Source organism: Myxine glutinosa, chromosome 10 (genome assembly GCF_964187855.1).
Source record: "Myxine glutinosa chromosome 10, kmMyxGlut1.1, whole genome shotgun sequence".
Classification (NCBI taxonomy): domain Eukaryota; kingdom Metazoa; phylum Chordata; class Myxini; order Myxiniformes; family Myxinidae; genus Myxine; species Myxine glutinosa.
This window is the reverse complement of record NC_136270.1, coordinates 18505716-18528671: the sequence shown is the minus strand read 5'-3', so window position 1 is coordinate 18528671 and position 22956 is coordinate 18505716. Positions and strand designations below refer to the sequence as shown.

General features: G+C 47.2%; 1 protein-coding gene across 9 annotated transcripts in view; it reads left to right on the top strand.

Annotated features, from left to right (window-relative positions):
- SEH1L (SEH1 like nucleoporin) overlaps positions 1–22956 on the top strand; it is a 130676-nt gene that overhangs the window by 80740 nt on the left and 26980 nt on the right. For 4 of the 9 annotated variants that reach the window (XM_068127002.2, XM_078785395.1, XM_068127001.2 and 1 more), the window contains exons 7-9: positions 463–603; positions 8969–9132; positions 21333–21504. In XM_068127002.2, the coding sequence (XP_067983103.1) occupies positions 463–603; positions 8969–9132; positions 21333–21504 (477 nt within the window). Of the gene's footprint in view, positions 1–462; positions 604–8968; positions 9133–21332; positions 21505–21772; positions 22472–22956 lie in introns of those variants that run through there. The other 5 variants (XM_078785396.1, XM_068127005.2, XM_078785394.1 and 2 more) reach the window with 3 other exon arrangements.

The window sequence follows — 22956 nt, the reverse complement described above, 5'->3', positions numbered from 1 at the left end:
TTTGCTGGGATTCTAACCCAGGCTAGACAGTTTAGAGACGGCTGTGCGTACCGCTAGGTCATCCTGCTCGTCCTGAGAGGGCAAAGATAAACCTGAACCACAAATGCATGCTATTGTTGAAGTTGCATACACCAAATTTAGCAAATTTTGCAAATACACTTCCCTTTATTTTGGCTTGTGTCAGTTGTTTTTTTTTGTCATTAATGTTAACTCTTACATGAGCCTCGATCTGGTATACGAAAAAAAAAGAAAAGCTAGATAATCTAAGTAACATATTGTTAATTAAGTAAAGTTTTTAACCTTTTAAGAAAAGCTGAATTAATAGTTCTATCTGATAAAATAATGAATGTATAAAGTAGTTAACCTTTAAAGAAAAGCTGAATTAATAGTTCTATCTCATGAAATAATGAATGTATCACACCATGTATTCATATATTGACTAACATTCAAACTCCCTGACAGGAAGTATGGCCGAGTGGGAACATTGTTGATGGTCCCCGAACCAGTACACGATCTTGCATTTGCCCCGAACCTTGGTCGCTCCTGCCATCTCTTGGCCATTGCCAGCCGTGACGTACGGATATTCCAGCTCAAACCTTTGAGGTACCTCAGATTCTTTCCCTCGGTTCCCCTGCCTTTGGACACGTCTGTTACATAGAAATGATAGCCAAGCTTTGCACGTGTGTGTCCGCAGTGCTCATTTTAGTATTATTGGTTAATTAGCAAATTGCTTGTAAGATCCCTTGTGCTTGTAAACCCAAAAATCTATTTGAACAAGCATTCTGAGTATTGCGCTGCAATACATGTCCCCTACCAGAGTTCAAAGTGCCATAACTTTGTCAAAAATGATCGAATATACAAATTTATGCACGGTTGATGCTGGTTTTCAAACTTGATCTGAGGTATGCTGAGACACATGTGTCACACCTCGCCTCGTTGATATGCCCGCAAGGTCGCTCCGTGGAGCGGCCTGCACGTATTGCACTTTGTGAATTACATAAATTATTACCAACTCGCGGTCTGAGGTACTAACGATTCAAGAGATATCCATTTTTTAAAATATTTTCGTTTAATTAACGATGTCTGCCAAACCACGTGCCCTATCGCAAATTCCAAAAGGTCATTTTAGTAGACTGATATGCTGAACAGATCTGTGAAGTTTCCCCTCGATTGGATCAAAAATGATGGAGGGGCTCGGTTTTAAAGGTTCATGCTTAAAAACATAATAACTCTGAAACCATGTGACGCATGACGTCATGCTCGCTGACTTTTTTGTTCGTCATGGGTATGCGATTCTGCCTGCAAAGTTTGGCCTCGATCTGTTCAGCCGTTGCAGAGAAAAAGGGGTTTTCGTGTTTTCATGAAAAACAATATGGCGGCCGAACCACGTGACCTGTGACGTCATAATTACCATTAAAATATTCTCCAGACCGAGTCCCCCCTACGGTGAAAATTTGATCTCAATCGGTCCTATTATTGCAGAGAAATTGGTTTTTAAAGGAAATTAAAACTTAAAATGGCACTGAGTTAAGGATCATCAGAATTCCCAAAGTTAAGTGCCATAACTTTGTCAAAAATGATTGAAACGTCCTGAAGTTCGAACTCGATATGTAACTTATCATGAGAAAACCTTGTGCCAAGTTTGAAATCATTAGCATTAAGCGTTTAGAAAAAAAGTCTGGAAAACTGTTCTTTGCGTGACGGACTGACAGACTGACAGACTGACGGACGGAGGGACGGCGTGCAAACCTATAGTCCCCTCCGGTGTACACCGGTAGGGGACTAATAAAGAAACTAATAGAACCTCAATTTTCCACATTGGCATAGGAATTGCTGTCATTTATTACTCATGGCCTATTCTTAAATTCACTGTAATTTGTAACTCAAGCAAGTGTTACGTGGTCCCCTCGGTGACTACCTGGTCTCGGTGACCCCCGGACCGTGAGAGGACCTTCGCCAGAAAGTAGTATTATATATGCGCTTTCGCAACGCAATCCCTGTGAATTCCACCCAAGAGAAACTGATGTTCAATGATATATTTCCAGGGTAAGGATATCATACCATTTCAATGATACAATCACGGATATTCCCCGAGCAATCAACAACAAACAACCATCAACAATTCCCAATCCACAATCAATTCCCTATATGATTAAGATGGCCATCTTATATATGTGTGTCCCCTTCTGTACTCACGACCCCCTTTTGGTCTCTGCCCCTCACAATGTCTCTGGGCCCCTCCTGACCAAGATGCTGGTCGGCGTCGCCGCACTCGGGCGGTTGAACGAACCCCGGGTGGACGTGTTTCCACCGGGCAGGTATCGTACCAGGCACCGCGGCTGCAGCCCCTCGTGGCCACGCGCAGCGGGTACGGTAAAGCAAGCCAAAAGCCCCACGCCGCTTGCAAGGCGTGTTAGGCCCCAACGTGCGACCCGTACGCGTCTGTTTAGACGGTGCCGCAAACGGTGCCAGACGCGGGGTCGATGCACGGCCCCACGTCAACTTGACGTCTCCACCGGGTAGGTACACGTCCCGGTAACTCCTCTCGCCGGACGGGCTTCGGAACGCCGCTTTTCCACGCGGCGCAAGGTCGATCCCACCTTTCGTCGGAGCGGGGCGAGGAAGAAGAATACTCGTCGCTTTTCTTCCTCGTGTCTTTTCTTCTTCCGTTTCCGGTCACTTCCGTTTCCGGACACTTTTTCAGAATGGCTCCTGACCCTCCAACCACAACAACCCTTAATCTACTTCACATGGATAAGCAAAGACCTGAATGGTAATTCACATACATTCACATAAATATGTAACACTCCCCCCCTTCAAGAAAGAAAGTTTGAACCCAGCGAAAACTTTCTTTGCCGGCCAATTTGGAGAAGCAAACCAGATAACTCAACCCCCCCACATTAACAGTTCCCCCCGGGCACAGTTATCACTTAAAAATAAAGCAACCAAAATTTCACCACAACCCCTCCAGATTACTCACTCTGGACTAAGCACCAGCAACGACATTGTCCCTGCCAATTCAAACTCCATCTCATGACCCTCTGACTTTGACCGTCAGTTTCTTGTGAATGAAGGTTAAGGGGTTGATCAACGATCCAAAGTTAAGCCACTCGATAGCACTTTTTCCGGGAGGCCAAGCCGAGTATTCACTACATGGATGCCTTTAGGAACGTGGAGTTCACGGTTAGTCCGTGCAGGAAAGTTCTCTACATGGGCGCCTTGAGGAACGTGGAGTTCACGGTTAGTCCGTGCATGAAAGTTCACTACATGGACGCCTTTAGGAACGGCGTTCACGGTTAATCCGTGTAGGAATCTTGGCTCGGCGGCTCCGCCGCATTCAGTGCTTCAACTTCTCAGAACTTCCCTAATAATTAGGGTGGGACCCCTTGTCCCTGTAGTCCCATGAATAGCGGTCTCCTTCTCGGCCACTACTTTGCCAATCCTTCCTTCGGGAGCGGCCGTAACTCAGGGAGCCTCCATAATAATATTGATTGCGGCCACCACCAAAACTACCGCCCAGTTGTCCTCTCCTGTAGACCTCTCGACGCCTACGAAATGCCTTCCCTACTGTTATGGTCCGACCCTCCAAATCCTTGCCATTCCAATTCTTCTCTGCCTCTCTGGCGTCTTTTGTGCTGGCAAACGTGACAAAGCCGAACCCTCTTGACTGTTGCGTTTCCCAGTCTCTTACCAACCGCACTTCCACCAGCGGCCCATATCTGTTGAAGACAGAGGTCAGAACTTCTTCCTCTGTTTTGAAGTTCAGTCCCCCTACAAATAACTTGGCACTTTTGTCGCCATCCCGAGCTGGTGTGGTGTTATTTTCCCTGCTGGGCTCTTTACCAACCCTCAGGTTACCATAAACTTGACCCCCGGCCAAATCATTCCCGATAACCACAGATACAACCTCTACAGGAAGCGTGGCTTGTAAACCGACGGTGACCGGACCTGACACCAAATCGGACTCCAAATGGATGACCTGAAGGGGAGCACTAACACCGCCCCCGATCCCCTGTAAACGAACACTATCCCCCGTTGCCGTCTCCTCGGACCATGGCAAAATGCCTTCAAGCATTAAATATTGATGTGCCCCTGTGTCCCTCAATATCCTAACCGGTTTCCGGTTAGTCGAGGCTCCATCCCGTGACACAAACCCCTCTGAAATAAATGGTTGGTAACCCTTTTGATGGCGATTTCTCACAATGGCCATTGCATTTGGAGTCGTAATAGTCGGACTCCACTCTGGGTCTTCCCTTTTCATGCGGTAACAACTGGACATCAAGTGTCCAGGTTTCTTGCAAAAAGCGCAAGTAGGCCCGGAGGAAAAACTCGTGGTCTGCCTCGGGCCCCCCGAACTATAAGTTTGTCTTGGGCCCGCATCCCTCTGATTTCGAACAGGTGGGGTATCATAGTTGTCCCCATAATCATCTCGAGGCCGCCGCCATGTAAGGTCGTTCTCCGCACCGGGTGTTCCATAACTCCCCTGCTGAAGTCTAGGCGAGGAGTTAGGGTTGTGGACCCCTATTCGGTGGGTTAAGGCATAATCATCTGCCATGGTGGCTGCGTCCCACAACTTTGGTACTTTCTTTTCCTGCAGGTACACTTTGATGTCCTCGTGGACACACTGCTGGAATTCCTCCACCAGGATCAAGTCCCGCAATGTTTCGAAGTCTTTCCCGACTCCTTTTGACACACCACCGATCAAACATGTTTTCTTTCACTCTGGCAAACTCCACATGGGTCTCACTCTCCCTCTTCCTGGCATTCCTGAATTTTTGCCTGTAAGCTTCCGGAACCAACTCATTGGCTTTGAGGATGTGCTTCTTCAGTACCTCATAATCTGCACATTGGTCCATTGGTAGCGCCGAATAAATTTCCTGAGCTTTCCCCACCAGCACACTTTGCACGAGTATGGTCCAGGCCTCCTCCGGCCAGTTTAATTGTCGAGCCACTTTCTCAAAGTGTGGAAAAAATTTTGCGACTTCCTTTTCACTGAACGGTGGAACCAGCCTCACATGTCTGCCCACATCCCAGGTTTTCTGGTTAGGTGTCGACCCCGTCAGCAAGGGTGGTGCTTCTCCCCGTTCTCTCATTAACTCCAGCTCCTTGAATTTGATTTCTTGCTGAAGCTCCATGTCACGTTCCTTTAATTCCCTTTCCGCTTTTCTCTCCTCTGCTTCGAGGTCCCTTGCAGCTCTCCTCTCCTCTGCTTTTCTCCCTTCTAACCTTTCCTGGAGTTCTCGTTCCACTCTCCTTTCCTCTGCTTGTTTCTCTTCTCTCCTCGCTTCTGCTTTCCTTTCTTCTTCTTTTAACCTTTCCTGGAGTTCTCGTTCCACTCTCCTTTCCTCTGCCTGCTTCTCTTCTCTCCTCGCTTCTGCTTTCCTTTCCTCTTCTGATCTTTCCTTTTCTGCTTTCCTTTCTTCTTCTGCTCTTTCCTTTTCTGCTTTCCTTTCTTCTTCTGCTCTTTCCTTTTCTGCTTTCCTTTCTTCTTCTTTAATCCGTTCCTGGCTCCGTAATTGCAACTCCAGTTTCCGGAGCTCAACATCTTCTGGTTCTTCGGGTAGCCACTCCCAGGCTAACTCGTCCCATGTTCCTAATCCCACCATAGATTGTATCACCGTGGCCTGCAACTCTGCCTTCCTCAAATTAGTTCGGACCTCCAAGTTAAAATGTTTGGCCAATTTCAAGAGGTCCGACTTTAGTAACGCTCGGAACTGTGCCTCACTCGGTGTTACCGCAAAGTTCTGTGCCACAAACGCCATGGTGACTATCGTTAACACCTGTTAACCTTCACCCAAGACTTTACCCCAATTTCCCCAAAAATTTTCCAATTAATACTTAATTAATAAATTTTAATTAATAAAAATATTATTTTATTATTTTATACAATTTTAGATCCCGGACGTAGACCCAATTGCGAATCCGCAAATCGTAATTTGGACGAGCCCCCAATTCTGTTACGTGGTCCCCTCGGTGACTACCTGGTCTCGGTGACCCCCGGACCGTGAGAGGACCTTCGCCAGAAAGTAGTATTATATATGCGCTTTCGCAACGCAATCCCTGTGAATTCCACCCAAGAGAAACTGATGTTCAATGATATATTTCCAGGGTAAGGATATCATACCATTTCAATGATACAATCACGGATATTCCCCGAGCAATCAACAACAAACAACCATCAACAATTCCCAATCCACAATCAATTCCCTATATGATTAAGATGGCCATCTTATATATGTGTGTCCCCTTCTGTACTCACGACCCCCTTTTGGTCTCTGCCCCTCACAATGTCTCTGGGCCCCTCCTGACCAAGATGCTGGTCGGCGTCGCCGCACTCGGGCGGTTGAACGAACCCCGGGTGGACGTGTTTCCACCGGGCAGGTATCGTACCAGGCACCGCGGCTGCAGCCCCTCGTGGCCATGCGCAGCGGGTACGGTAAAGCAAGCCAAAAGCCCCACGCCGCTTGCAAGGCGTGTTAGGCCCCAACGTGCGACCCGTACGCGTCTGTTTAGACGGTGCCGCGAACGGTGCCAGACGCGGGGTCGATGCACGGCCCCACGTCAACTTGACGTCTCCACCGGGTAGGTACACGTCCCGGTAACTCCTCTCGCCGGACGGGCTTCGGAACGCCGCTTTTCCACGCGGCGCAAGGTCGATCCCACCTTTCGTCGGAGCGGGGCGAGGAAGAAGAATACTCGTCGCTTTTCTTCCTCGTGTCTTTTCTTCTTCCGTTTCCGGTCACTTCCGTTTCCGGACACTTTTTCAGAAGGGCTCCTGACCCAACCACAACAACCCTTAATCTACTTCACATGGATAAGCAAAGACCTGAATGGTAATTCACATACATTCACATAAATATGTAACACAAGTTACACATGTATTTAATATTTGTCATTTCTTTTGTTGATGTGTTTAATGGTTGGTTTTTTTGGCTTCCTAATCCAGATCAGCAAATATTAAGTTTCAGTTGGCCAAAATGCACAACTACCAGTAAATTATACTGAGAATCAAAAACGTTTTCTTTAAACTTGACTATTCGCTTCAGTAACCAACCTTGTTCAAATGGTTCTTTAAAAATTCACCAAAGCTCTCAATATTTATCAGATTTGGTAAGTTTAACATTTGTCTGAATTCCTTTTGCCCAACGGTCCAGGGTCCAGCTGTCGATTTTACGGGGTGACCCATTAAATGATGACATTATTTACAGTTGTGATCGTTTTAAAATTTGCTTGAAGAAACAATCCATAAATCAAAAACTATGTTCTTGGGAGATTTATTTTTCATGAACATTTTCAACATCACCAGCATTTCGCCAATTCGCTTCCTCAAACCTATCGTACTAAAATACACAATTTGGTGTCTGGCTGTCTATCTTCATCCTCTCACAAATCTCCCCAAGGGAGTTTGCCTCTTTGGGCAAAATCCGTGTTAAGGTATATAGATAGCTTACTGTGCCGTTTTCCCAAGGCCGCTTCTAATAACAAAAGTAACAACGACATTATTGATATTAATAGCAAAATATTGATGTTATTACAAAGCAATGTTAATACCAATAATATCTCCTCTCCCTAAGGGGTTTTTTCCTACTTGAACAAACACCGTGTTAATTGTGTAAATAGCTTGTCATGGCGTTTCATGGGGCACTCCTACCTGAAGTAAAAAAAATATTGTAGACCGCAAACACATATGGAATTAGTTTTTTTTTTAAACAGTTGTTCTTTAACACTAAACTGAAAGGGAGGAAACCCAACGTTCTTCAGGTATTATATACTCACTAGTAAAAAGGTTACTTTATTTGACAGCACAGCCTCGTGAGCATGCCAAAATCTGAAGCCTCGGCCTAGTGTCAGGTGTGCTTATATCTTCTTTATTTATGAGATATACTACAGGCGTAAATGAATACTTGTTTTACTCTGTTCGTGATGCACATCATGTGCAGCAAATTTTACCTCCCTGCGCCTTGTATTTCTTATTTAAAAAATAAAACCCTTCTGTGCACCACCCTTGAAGCTCGGTTTTCAAGCCACCGTTTACAATTCCAATAGAAGAGACATAATTACTCTTTTATGGAAAATGTTTTTCGATTTTGTTTTATCCTCAAAAATAGACCGAAGTAAACACACATTCGTGCTACAAGTTTGACCTTTAAAACCTACCCTTATGAAGGGAGACAGACCTCTGTACAAACACACAAACTGACACGTTTTATATGGTTGGCAATCATGTGCCCCACAGACTAATGGACCCGAGCCGAGATTTACTGTCATCCATATATCCCAGATAGGATAATAGCATGACTATTCCTGTCACTCCCATCAGGAGTGGGTGTATTAGTACATAAAATTCTTCATCACTCTGGTACACAAGCCATTGTTGATTGAGCTGCACAATTGCACAATATTTACCCTCAACTCCATGTGAGTTTGTGACCTTTGTGTAAAACCTGACTGTTCAAACGTCCCCATTGAAAATAGTTGCACAGTTTTAAGTTGGGGATATAAAGGCCAATCGTTCCATGTTGGTGTATGTGTAGAAATTTGACAGATATGCTGTGATCTTCAATTGTTTTGATGGGGGAAAAAAAATGAAGAATAACTCTCACAGTATGGGAGTTGTACCATTCAACATGTGAACCATTGTACGTGCACAAACACTATAAAAATTCATTTTGGGGAATGGCAAGATACCGGCCAAACTAAGTGTTTCTTCGACGATGAGACCAATAAGACCATAATCTTTAGTTGCCATGTCAAATAATGCATGGAAAGTGGTGCCAACAATCCCTGCTTATGGACCGACAAAAAAAATCATACTGCTGTCATTTTGCTGGCCAGCCTATACTAATGATTACCTTGTTTGTTTAGTTGCTCATCAGAACTGCACTACTCAACTAGGTATCACTATTGGAATATTATTTTTTGTTATATGGTGTTAACACAAACTTTTTCCCTCCTTCCACTCCTAAAGAAGAGAAGGCGTGTCATCCCAGCCAGTTAGTTCAGGACTATTTGAGACGCAGCAGTTGGCTCAGTTTGATGGTCATGGTGCTCAAGTGTGGCGCGTCGCCTGGAACGTCACGGGTACTGTGCTTGCCTCTTCCGGCGATGATGGATGTGTTCGGCTATGGAAGGGTAAGACTCTAACATTGAACTGATGAACATTGCATTCAGTTTATATTTAAAGTTTTATTATTATTATTATTTTTTTATATATTTTTTTATCAATCAGATTTCTCTAATATAAACTGTATATCACCCTTGAGGCTTGGTTTGCAAGCCCTGTCGACACTTCCAATAGAAGAGACATAATTACTCTTTTATGGAAAATGTTTTCGAGTTTGTTTTATCCTCCAAAATAGAACGTAGTGAACACACATTCGTGTTAAAATATTGGCCTTTAAAACCTACCCGGATGAAGGAGGACAGACATTTGTACAAACACACAAACTGACTGTTTTATATGGTCAATGAATAAACATAGACATGTAACAATACCCAACATTCTTTGTTCAATTATTATCTAAATGGTAGTCTGGCATCGTCCAAACTTGCCTTTATTAAAAGGAACACATAGAACCTATGATAAAGGGAGGAGACAAGAGGAGGAAGAAGAGGGAAGCACAACAAAACAGTGGGGAACATGGACATTGGGAGATCTGTGGAAGAGAGATTGCTGGGTGTGGGGTACACGGGATAAACAAGATGGACACTGCTAGGACTTCCAGGAAAGAACTTGGTATTTCAAAAAATTGGATCTGGGGTGAATTAACTGGGGTAGAAAAGATCAAGGTTTTGGATGCGTGGGGCGGGAGGGGGGGTGTTGGGAAGATAAGAGATGGTGGTGAACAGCTGTTTTAAAGACCTGGCGGGAGGAGTGGGATTGAAGAGAGTGAGGTAGTTTGTTCCAGAGGCGGGAAAAAAAGAGGAATGAAAGAGTGAAGGTGAGCAGAGGGTCTTCATTTTGGCAATTTCACCAGAAGAGGGTTGCTGGCAGATCTTGTGCAACCTGTAGGAATATTTGGGGGACAGAGCACAGATAGAGCTGGGGGAGCTAGGCTGGATAGGAGTCGGTAGAAGACAGAAAGACCACCAACCTGCCTACCGTGAGTGAGTGAAAGGCCCTCGGAGTTAGCTTCATCGGGGGAGATTCCAATGATTCTGAAAGCTTTGGTTTCAACAGCGTGAAGCCGAGCTAGGTGTGAGGCAGGAGCACCAGCCCAGAGGGGAGAGCAGTATTCCATTGAGCTGCGGATGAAAGCCTTGTATGTGGTGAGGAGCTCAGGTGTGCCAAGGAAGGACTTCGCACGACGGAGGATGCCCAGTCGGCGACTGGCTTTGGAGGCCAGATTTGAAATGTGGTTTTCCCAGGAAGATCATGGCAGATAGTGAGACCCAAAAGCTTGAGCGACAGAACTTCTTGGAGAGGATTGTTGAGAAAGTAGATGGGAGGGTTTTCCAGTCGGTATTTTCATAGAGACAAAGTGACAGTGTGAGATTTGTCAGGATTGAAAGACATGTTCCACTTGTTTGACCAGTCTGTGATGTTGTCCAGGTCTGCAGAGAGTGAGGAGGCTGCAGACTGCTGATCTGATGGTTGAGATATGGAGCGGCAGAGAGTGGAGTCATCAGCAAAGAGATAGGATTTTCCAGAGAGTCGGAGAGATAATTAGCCTGTTCATCTGAGGGATGAGAGATGGAGCAGCAGAGATAGAGAGGTCATCAGAGATAGTCAGATAGAGAGGTCATAGAGTCATCAGCAAAGAGATGGAGAGGATTTTCCAGGAGGTCGGAGAGATCACTAATGAAGACTAGAAAAAGCACAAGGCCCAGAACACTGCCTTAATGAAGCCTGGACAGGAAGAGGAGATGGAGAGAATTCCATTTAAAGCCACATGTTGACTACGACCAGAGAGGAAGTCCACAAGCCATGCGTGGAGATTTCCATGGATACCAGAAGAGGAGTGTTTGGTGAGGGCGGGTGCCAGACCGTGTTGAAGGATACAGATACGTCAAGGGAGACGGCTCTGATTTCCTGTTTGACGGTGAGGACCTCCATCCATTGTTGAGACAGCAGAAGCAGCATGTCCAGAGTACAGTGACCTGGTTGGAATCCAAATTAATGATCAGATATGGAGCCATTGGAGAAGAGGAACGATTTAATATCCAAAGCAATGATGGATTCCATGACTTTGGTGATAATTGGGAGGAGGCTGATTGGTCTATAGTTGCAAGGATCTGTTTTTGCACCTTTTTTGTGTAAAGCGGTGATGTTGGCTGATTTGGAAGCAAATGGCAGATGACCTTAACCAAGAGAGAGGGTGAAGAGAACAGAGAGGGTGAAATAGAGCGGCAGAGCACGATTTTTTTTTTTGGGTTTTTAGCCTCAATCTTGTATTTAAAAAAATAGATAAATAAAAGCTGGATTTTAGGACCTGTGGGCTGATACTCTCTGGTCCAGTTGCAGAATCAGAGTCGAGGTTTGACAGAATCTTCTCCACCTTGTCGAGAGAGAAGGACACAGAGCCCAGGAGCAGCTGGGTACAACTGGGTAAGGTGGGTACAGAGAGAGATGGGTTTGGGGCACAAGATTTTAAGGCAAACACAGAGTTGAGGCATTTGGCTTTTTCACAAGCGGAGTCAGCTGTGTAGCCATTTGAGGTAGGAACAAGCATCAGAAACAGATTTGACCATCCGCCACCAGGATTTGAAGGAGGGAGACAGGTTTGAGAGTTTAGTCTTGAGTTTAGAGAGATATTGTTTCCGGTCTCTCCTGAGGGTAGACACACACGTGTTCTGAGCTTTGTGGAAGGAACTGTGATTACCTTCAGTTGGATTTGCCTTCCAGGAAGCGAAGGCAAGTTCTTTCAGGGCAACTGCCTCACCATAAGCTTCAATGTATCATGAGCAGGAGGAAAGGTATGACAATTGAAGACTAGATGGGATAAAACTGCTCATGAGAGAGCTGTTTTCTTTGGGAGAATTTCCAGGATGAGTTGAGGTCAGAAACAGTAGAAATGGGAGACCAGTCCAGAAGTTTGATGGCTGCTTAAATACCGTGCCATTCAGCTTGAGTGAGGCTGACTGTGTACAACAGAGTTGACCCGTCGGCGCTGACGCAGCTCTCTGAGAATGGTCAGGGGAGATGTCCACTTTAACGAACGTGTGATCAGATGAACTGATTGGAGCAGAAGAAGAACAACAGACATTTGCAGGGAAGTTAGTCATACCCAAGTCTAGAAGAGAAGATGTACCGTTGACTGTTGAAGATGTACCGTTGACCCCTCAACCCAGACTGAGATCTGGGTTGGGAATTGACAGATTGTGTCAGTCCCAATGAGGCGCAGAAGTCCTTTGCTGAGGTGCCATGGCAGCCAGCTGGCATGATGACAGTTTATGTCGCCACATATGAGGAAGAGAGTTTGGATGAGTGGATAGAAGTTGGTCCATGTTGTCGGACAGCGAGATGTAAATGGATTCGTCACTGTTTGGTGGACGGTACAACACACATCTGAACAAAAGCTGGGAGTGGAGGTGAAGCCATAGAAATTCCCCGAACACTCGCAATCTTCCCATAACCTGTAAATCTAACTCTAACTCTAACATTGACATTTGTCACCTTTTCACTCCACACTACACCTACAATTAGCATCTATGTCTAATAAACATTATAAAGTACTATATAGTAAACAATTGGTTCCACAATGCATCATAGGTATACCAGAATTATGAATGCACAGAACACAATTCACTGAGCAACTTTGCTAAATTTTAATGATCTTTTTTTATCATGTTCTCACTTTGATATTTATCGATTCTCTCTTTTTTCATATTAGTTGAATATAAACATGGCTGACAGAGGTATTGGATCTTACTGGATGACGATGGAAGGGGTTTAAGTGTTATTCAATTGATTTGCAATGTTTTCAGGAAGTTGCTTGACTTTCGATGTTGGGATTGTATGGACACTCCATCGGTTTAATACAACACAAATCCTCAAAAATAAATCCACCAATATATATAAACTTATCAACCTGTAAAGTACCTACTAGTTGTCTATAGAGGATTTTACATCCTATAACACTCATCCTAAAACACCTATAACACTCATTTTGGACCGCATCACTGTACTTTAAAACTGACCGACACTAAATAGCCTGATTGTAATTCCTCTTCAATCAAGCCAGCCAGTTTGCTGTCCAATAAGTGTTATAATTCCACGTGGTACTTCTAATTAAAAAAATAATGCTTGTTCCCTTTTATTACTTGTAATTAAAAATGATATGCTATCTAATTGTTATAATTGTACATGGTGTTAAATATGAGGATGGTATTGGTTAATGTGAGGATGGTGTGAGGATAGTAGTGGACTTCCTGAGTGGGGATGGCACTAACACTGCATTTCATACACTCACCCCATCCTACAGTTGCCACTCTGTACTTGGATGAGATCCACCAGGCCAGAAACTGATAGTTCTATGTGTACATGTTGTTATTGCTGCTCATTATATAATAATGACTATTTAAGGTGAAGTGTTTTCACACATAATTGACAATATATATATATTGTTACGGTTCTCCGCCGCCCTTCTTACCCTTACCAAGGGGGGATTAAGCCCCTTGTTCTTTCTGGGCTTGGCGGAACCGAGAGACTTGAAACGCCTCTTCCGGACAAACGCAAGGTCGGGTTTCGGGACCAAGTCTCGCTCGTACCTAAATCCCTGCACCGCCACGGAAGCGGGGAAGCAAGCCTCGCACAAGCCACGTGTGATTTGGGTACACCGAGCGGATTGAGTACCACGTGGTCCGTGCAGTTTTAAGTAGTGGAACCCGATTCGAGCGGTTCTATTCGTACCACGCTTAGTCAATGAGGAAATCACGAGAACGATCGAATGGAAAAGGAAGAACACAGGTTTAATTATTATTCCCACACGTATGTACAATGATCGGTACGCAGAGACAGAGCAGCACTTAATCAGTCTTATCTTACTTCCCAGATTCGGGCCCGTCACACTCACACAGGGGATTGCAGGCAGGTTGATGTTCCGGCCAAGCGCGTCGACGTGGTCGTCCAGGAACCGCCCCGTCCGGCTCTCCACGGTCCCAGCACGTCCCGCGAAGATGGCAAGCAGGCGGTGGAAGGACCCTCGTAGCGCGTCTCCCGAACAAAAGGCAGCCGATGAGGTAGAAAGGAAAATACGTGTCTCTCACCGCGGCTGGCGGTTACACAGCGCGCTCTCACTCGCGCAGCTTAATGCACGATGCGGCTCGGCTTCAAGCTCAAACCGAGTGTGGCTTTATATTAGCGCGTATCCTGGTTCCTGCGCGTCTCTCGCCACTCGCGTATCTCTCAAAGTCCTCTTGCTCACCGCACGCTCTTTCAACTCTCGAGTCCTTCGACGCTCTCCACTCGCAAGTCCTTCAGTCCCTGGACGCTCAGTCCTTTGACGCTCTCCACTTACTCAACTGCTCACCGCGCGTGAGTCCTTTGACGCTCAGTCCTCTTGGGGGCTTTGCGCGACGGGTTATATTGGTACGCCCCGAACCCTCTCGAACACTCTCGAACCTTCCAACCACGCCCTGTGACGCAGTGCTGCCGCCACACCCTCTGAGCCCTGATTGGCGACTCGTGCTTGCCCTCAGCTCCTCTGCCGCCCTCATTCGGCCCCGCCCCGACCCTCCTAGCCAGCCTCGTGTTAATTTGCGTCAAAATGAACCAAAGGCAGCGCAAAGGGGCATGAGGCTAGGGAGGCGGGATAGTCAATGGAAGTAGGAGTAGGACCTATTCTCCTTACTCTACTCAACGCAGAACTAACATAGGAAAAGAACTAAGCTCACAAATACGAAGAGATAACTACACTATCGCGAGGCTGCATGTTGCTTGTGTGACTAACTACGAGGGGTAAATTTAACCTTTATTATACTGACTGAACAAAACTCAAAACCGCAACACTACCCCTCTCCCTCGTCAGACTCGTCCCCAAGTCGAACCTACAAAAATTGGAACGACCGGTTTTGAGAAAGATCTGGGAACTGACTTTTACTTTTACATGTGACATATAGATGTGGTTCCCTCTAACATTTACTCTAACCCGTGTATGCGACAGTTTTAAAACACTAAATATGTCCCACCTACTGCGTTGAGTAGCTACTCCAACAGAATCACGCCCACGATTAACCGAATCCGGAATTGGTCAAACTAAACATAGAGCCGGTGGGCAGCATTTTATATGCAAGCACAAAACCTACTCCTTATTTACAGTTCTATGACCCAGGACCTGCCCTTTTTGGAAAGAAGATTGGAGGGGAGAGAAAGCACAGCAAAGCACAAAAACTCACTCAAAAGTCATATTTGCTGCTTGCTTCTTGCATCTTGCTTCTTGCGTCTTCTGTGTGCATATATCAAACCGGCAAGCCCCCTGACCGGCATACAGGCCATTCCTGCTCTTCAGGGCTAAATAAACTTACCAATCTTCTCGTCCCTAGCACACCATAATAAAAATACACAAAAACTGTTTATTGTATTCTGCCAGCAGGGCCAACCCTATGTGGTCCGACTGCATGACATTTATGCCACTCAAAACAAGTGGTCCGAAGATGCAAGGTGAATTTGCAGCAAGGTGCTGCAAAGCAGAGGTGCAAGGCCACAAAACCTGTGGTCCATAAGTGTAATGTGCAGCAAAGTGTTTTGGGGGCAGCAAAGTGCTGCACAGGTGCAGCAAAATACAACAAACGGATATGGCAGCAAAGTGCTGCGCAGTTCAGCTGCACAGATGTAACAAGGGTGCAGAAAGAATGCTGCACAGGTCGATGATGCTGCACAGTTCCACCTCCAAAATGGTCCTGGGGTGGGGGGGAGAGACAAAGCACGACCAGCAAAGTGGAAAGGGCACAAAGGTACACAGCAATACAAGGTAATGCAGCATGAGGGGCACGGAAGAGCGAGCAGAGCAAGCTCGTCCCTAACCGTTCGTACCCCCCCCAACATCGGATTACACTACCCTGGCCCTGTTTGTATTTACAATTTCGTCTCTACGTCTTGTCTCCCATATCCCCCTCTAATACCAAATTCGTCTCCCAATCCCTCCCAGGAAGGAAGGAATGGAACAAACACAATGTCTCATTACGTCATGATGCGTCTTACACTCAACAGTTCACAAAGCCTTGGTGTGGAGCTCCGCCCTCCTTGGTGAATGGCTGTGGATGGCGCGAAGGGGATTTCTCTTCCTAACTTCACGAATGACATTAACTCATTTAAACTACCCGGGGTTGTACCCTGCCAATCGGCCTCTTTAAACTATGCGGTTCTAAAAACCAAATTCCCATTGCCCACCTGGTGCCATCCAAATTTGGGTCTCACTCCCCAATTTTTTCACTCTGTGCCCTTGCACAATTTCGGGGCTGGGTCGTGTGGCTCCACTAGCAGGTCCAACTACCTGTGCACCTCCGCCACTGAAGTCGCCACCCGAGCTTACCTGCTCTTGCGACTACCTAAACTGGGGAAGGCCCCTCCTGGCTCTTTACCCCCTGATGCCCTCCTTGGCATTGGGCAACCCGGGTCATTCCCTTGGATCCTCGGGCCCCACTGAACAACTCGCAACTACCCTAACTGGCTCCCAGAGCCTACCTGCGGCCTCACCTGGCCAACAAACTACCCGTGGCGGAGTGCCCCAATAACCATACGCACCAATTAAGCCACACGCCCAGCCATTTCACTGACTCATGCACCCTCCAAAGCACTACTTTGCCACTACCTGCACCACAGGTGTCAATATCCATACAAATTTTGTCTAAGCCCTCTACCTGGGTTTTACACTACCCCCCCCCCCCCCCCCCCCGGGCTTTTGCGAATGGGTTCCACTCTTCCCCCATTCAGTCCTTCGCACCATGCATTCCACACCTTTTATTCCCACACCAAGCATTCGACACCATTTATTCTCACACACCATTTATTTCGCAAACCAAATATCTTGCACACCTTTTGTGCTTACACACCTCTCGTCTTGCACACCATGCAAGTCAATTCACACTACTTTCCATACACCAAAACACAATTCCATTTGTCTCAATACAATTTCTCATCAAACACACAGCATCATCTAGCTAACTGCTTTTCCACTAATACTCGTGCTTCCCCGTCATCCCATTAAACTATGCACTCCCTTCGTCATTATCATCCAGGTAAACTACCTACGTCCCCACTGCAGTACAAATGTCACAAATTAAATCTCATGTCTTCTACAGTCAGCTAATTCCCTATCAATTATCCTAGCCCTCCCTCGGCTAGCTTCGGTGCCCCATGGAGGTAACCATCGCTGGCTCCCCCATGTGCCTAACACTGCCATCCCCCTAATCTAATCCTCATGGGCCCTGGTCATGTGAGGAATGGTCAGACTGCCATTCCCCCTCGCAGGGTACACTATTTCCATTTGTCCACTGCACTTGAGCCTCTCCAAGTGGGAATACATCGTCACAGCTCGGCTTTGAAAGGCCGAGTGATCCATGTGGGTGGTTAGTCTACTGTAGGTTGGGTCCGTCCAGCATTTTTGATCCAGGGGAGGAGGCATGGAGGGGTCGAGGTTCAGGGCTCCATCTCTGCGCGGGGCCTCGCGGTCCCACGCACGATGACCCCAACCACCCACGGTCGGAGCACCGCACCCGCAAAGGTGCGCGGCTCTGAAATCTCCTGCCTCCCCTTGAATCTCGCCGTTCGCCTTTACCGCCACGGCGCGGCACCAACCATACAGGGCGGGGTCCGGCACGAATCGTGCACGTCGGTCCTTGTGACACGGCCGTGACATGGATCCCCGCCAGTCCCTGTTGCACACAACTCACCGAGGGCTCACGTCGGCTATCCGTCGCGCTAAACGCTACCCCGGTCTGTGTCGATGCTTGAGCCGCGTTCTCACCACTCGCGACCCACTCCGCACTCCCACACTGAGGCGTCCCTGCGCCTCCCATACACTCCGTTACCACACACTCTCCTTCCATGTCCTCTGGTGTGCATTCTCCCTCACACCGTACTCGCACCTGCACACCTATGCGCACTCACACCCCTCACACACTTCAGTACGCACTCTTCTTCTACGCACTCTTCTACCACACACTCTAACACCCCCGGGTGTGCACTCCTGCACACACTCTACAACACGCTCTGGTGTGCACTCCTGCACACTCTCTGTAACACACTCTCCCCGCACACAGTCTGTAACACCCACGGGTGTGCACTCTCCTGTTGCACACCCAATCATCGTACACTCTTTTTCCCCACTCTCGGGTGTGCACTCCTTCGCACACTTTAACACACTCTCCTGTTACACACTCTTCCCGCACACAGTCCGGTGTGCATTCTCACTCACACTCTGTAACACACTTTTCTCGCACACACTCGCGCTCCGGTGCACACTTTTCTCTCACGCGCGCCAGTCGCCCTCGTACACCGCACAATGGACCTTCCACGACCGCCCGGGTTTCACTTCTTTCCCAAGCGTGCCAAAACCCTTTTCGCACCAAACACACTCGCGCCATTTTATCTCACCTTGGGGATCTTCTTTTCCGCCAGCAGCACCTGCAAACTTTTCATTTTGTTAGCAAGCCCAACATCACGAGGCAAATACAAACTTTGAGTACATTCCATCACTTTCTCCCACGATTCATTTTCTATCTCTGCCGTCTCTTCGGCCCCAATTGTTCCTTCAATTTGAATTATCTCTTCGATTCGAATTATTTCTTTTTCTTCAACGACCGCCGCCGCGCATAAAATTTCCTTGTCCAATTCGGCGGCCGTCGGCTTTTTTACACCCCGCGTCGCGATTTCTATACTCCCAGTCAACTTGGCTACCCTTTGCTTGAGCTCGCTCTCCTCGCGCTGCTTCACCTCGTCGTGCCCCACACTGCGACCTCCTCGCTCAACCTGCGTCTTATGTCCTTCCCCCCTTTTTTATGTCCTTCTTTGATGCTGCCATCATTTTTTCCAATTGATTATTTTGGGCTTCCATTTTGTTTTCCAACCCCTCCATGTTACACCTTGCTTCGTCTCTCTGGGTGTCCATTTTTCCCCCCATTTCTTTCAGGCTATACTCCGTTTTGGCCACAAAGGCCATCATGTGTGTCATAAATAGTTGTATGTCCATAACCGTTGGTACAGTGGGCTCGGCTCTCGCCGCCATGTGCGAGGCGCCGCCATTTTCTTTACCAGCTACCGCACCCTCATCGATTTTCACTTCGTCTACCAACTCCTCCTGTGGGTCCTGGGTCATTAATTTTTCATTTTCTACCGCCACCGGCATTCGACTGCCTTGACTAGCCATGGTACGAATACAATTTGGCTTTTATACTAAATTTCGTCCGCTTGCAATTTGGAGCCAATCCGTCCAAACAACTTTTGTTAGGGTTCCAAATCCCACTCCCGGACACCAATTGTTATGGCCAATATGTAAAATTGGTGTCAAATTTTGTCCATGGTTCCAAATCCCACCTGACACCAAATGTTACGGTTCTCCGCCGCCCTTCTTACCCTTACAAAGGGGGGATTAAGCCCCTTGTTCTTTCTGGGCTTGGTGGAACCGAGAGACTTGAAACGCCTCTTCCGGACAAACGCAAGGTAGGGTTTCGGGACCAAGTCTCGCTCGTACCTAAATCCCTGCGCCGCTACGGAAGCGGGGAAGCAAGCCTCGCACGAGCCACGTGTGATTTGGGTACACCGAGCGGATTGAGTACCACGTGGTCCGTGCAGTTTTTAGTAGTGGAACCCGATTCGAGCGGTTCTATTCCTACCACGCTTAGTCAATGAGGAAATCACGAGAACGATCGAATGGAAAAGGAAGAACACAGGTTTAATTATTATTCCCACACGTATGTACAATGATCGGTACGCAGAGACACAGAGCAGCACTTAATCAGTCTTATCTTACTTCCCAGACTCGGGCCTGTCACACTCACACAGGGGATTGCAGGCAGGTTGATGTTCCGGCCAAGCGCGTCGACGTGGTCGTCCAGTAACAGCTCCGTCCTGCTCTCCACGGTCCCAGCACGTCCCGCGAAGATGGCAAGCAGGCGGTGGAAGGACCCTCGTAGCGCGTCTCCCGAACAAAAGGCAGCCGATGAGGTAGAAAGGAAAATACGCGTCTCTCAGCGCGGCTGGCGGTTACACAGCGCACTATCACTCGCGCAGCTTAATGCACTATATGCGGCTCGGCTTCAAGCTCAAACCGAGCGTTACTTTTTATTAGCACGTATCCTGGTTCCTGCGCGTCTCTCGCCACTCGCGTATCTCTCAAAGTCCTCTTGCTCACCGCACGCTCGTTCAACTCTCGAGTGCTTCGACGCTCTCCACTCGCAAGTCCTTCAGTCCTTTGACGCTCAGTCCTTTGACGCTCTCCACTTACTCAACTGCTCACCGCGCGCGAGTCCTTTGACGCTCAGTCCTCTTGGGGGCTTTGCGCGACGGGTTATATTGGTATGCCCCGAACCTGCTCGAACCCTCTCGAACCTTCCAACCACGCCCTGTGACGCAGTGCTGCCGCCACACCCTCTGAGCCCTGATTGGCGACTCGTGCTTACCGTCAGCTCCTCTGCCGCCCTCATTCGGCCCCGCCCCGACCCTCCTAGCCAGCCTCGTGTTAATTTGCGCCAAAATGAACCAAAGGCAGCGCAAAGGGGCATGAGGCTCGGGAGGCGGGATAGTCAATGGAAGTCGGAGTAGGACCTATTCTCCTTACTCCACTCAACGCAGAACTAACATAGGAAAATGACAAAGCTCACAAATACTAAGAGATAACTACACTATCGCGAGGCTACATGTTGCTTGTGTGACTAACTATGAGGGGGAAATTTAACCTTTATTATACTGATTCTACAAAACTCAAAACCGAAACACTATATTTTTTTTTTTTTTTTTTTTTTTTTTACATATGGCGTTGACGTGAGTCGACGTGGGGGGCACACAGTGGGGTGCGCACAGCGGAGTCGATGTGGGGGGGGGTGCACAGCAGAGTCGTCGTGAGGGGGCGCACAGTGGAGTCGTCGTAAGGGGGCACACAGCGGAGTCTACGTGGGGGTGGGGGGGCATAACGGAGCCGACGTGGGGAGGGCACAACGGAGTCGTCGTGAGGGAGCGCACAGCGGAGTCCATGTGGGGGGGGGGCGCACAGCGGAGTCGACGTGAGGGGGTGCACAACAGAGTTCAAGTGCGGAGATGTACAGGGGCATTGACCCGAGGAGGTGTATAATGGAATTTAATAAATGGTTTGTTTTGAGCAAGTTTTTTAAAAATGAACTTTTCAGGAGTGTGTCAAATAATTGTTTGTTTTATTTTGCGTGTTCCTATTACGTAGCCAACTACTTTGGGAACTGGAAGTGTGTCGGTGTGCTGAAAGGGGATGGCAACCCCGTGCAAGGTGACGGTGCAGGATCCGCTCAGACAGTACCGTGCTCTGGGAGTACGTCCGGTGGACCCATAACACCGATTCCTGGATTCCCAATTTTAAATGGGAATCATGCCATCAGGTACAAGGCTAATTCTGCAAGCTTGCGGAGAGGTTTCCGATCCCAAGTGTTATTGTGAGATGGTTTAAACTTAGGTTTACTTGAACCGCTTTTGGGCGATGCTCTGCTTGATCATCTAACGTCCAACTTGTCTCGCAACTAATTTTAGTTTGTTTTATGTTTGCAACCCTCACTGATTGGCCAACCCTTTCCTTTAACCCCCTTACCTTTCTTTATCCCTCCCTCGGCCTCTCCTTAGACTAATATATTTGTTGGTTTGCCTCGACAGAAACCGCCTGCCCTGCACATCTCCGTAGACGCTGTGGTGTTGGTGTGGCATTGGCATGGCCCGGAGTGCCACGCTACAGCAAGCATCCAAACACAAACACACGTCTATCCCTGACCAGCCCCATTCCTCCCACCTCTCATCAGGATTGCTACCACTAAATCACTAATGCTCTCAACTTGCTCCTCATTCCACTACCTCTCCCATACTCACCTTGTGTGATATTGTGCTTTTCTTTTTTTTTTGCCGTCCAATTGTTTTTTTGTTTACATCTGAACTGAAGCTTTGCTTGGCCCTTTAGAAGGATCTGGCTCCATCTTTACTGATTGGCCAGATTTATAACTTGAATGTCAAGTGTTTATAACATCCTACTTCGACCAGGTTTACAATTGGGGAAATGTATTACATCTTCAAAGTTTAAAACGTTCTTTTCTTACACTCCCTCCTCATTTGCTCAGTCCTCGCCTGTTATTTGCCTACTACCTTCTCTTCCTCATCATCTTTTTTTGGTACAGTTTTACTTGTGTTATGCTGTGACTTTCCTGTGTCGTAGAGGATTGATAATTGTTTTTAAACAAATGAATAAGGGACCAGAGTGTTATAAATTGGTGAGAAATTGTTTTTTTGAGTCATTGAAGGCTCGCTCATGAATTAAAATATAAATACATTGTGCATTGGAAAGATGCATATATGGAGCAGCAATTGTCTCCATTCTCTGGTATGTTTACTTTATTCCTTTTTTGGCTTGTGTAACTTCCTTTGCCATGTCTCTAGGGTGTAGGTGCCTGTGGCGGCGAGGAGAACAGGACAATACTATTAATAATACGTGGGTTCTACAGCTTTGAGATAATTATTGAAAGCATACTTCCTGCTCAGGAACTCCCACCCTTCTGACGTCTAGCAGGTTGTACATCTTTGTAGCATGTACACGTAGTGTATAGCAGCATGTCGATCTCTGCAGTATGTATTCCTTGTGTTTAGCAAGTTGTCCATCTTTGCAGCATGTACTCGTGGTGTCTAGCAGGTTGTCCATCTCTGCAGCATGTGCATGTACTCGTGGTGTCTAGCAGGTTGTCCATCTCTGCAGCATGTACTTGTGGTGTCTAGCAGGTTGTCCATCTTTGCAGCATGTACTCCTGGTGTCTAGCAGGTTGTCCATCTCTGCAGCATGTACTCGTGGTGTCTAG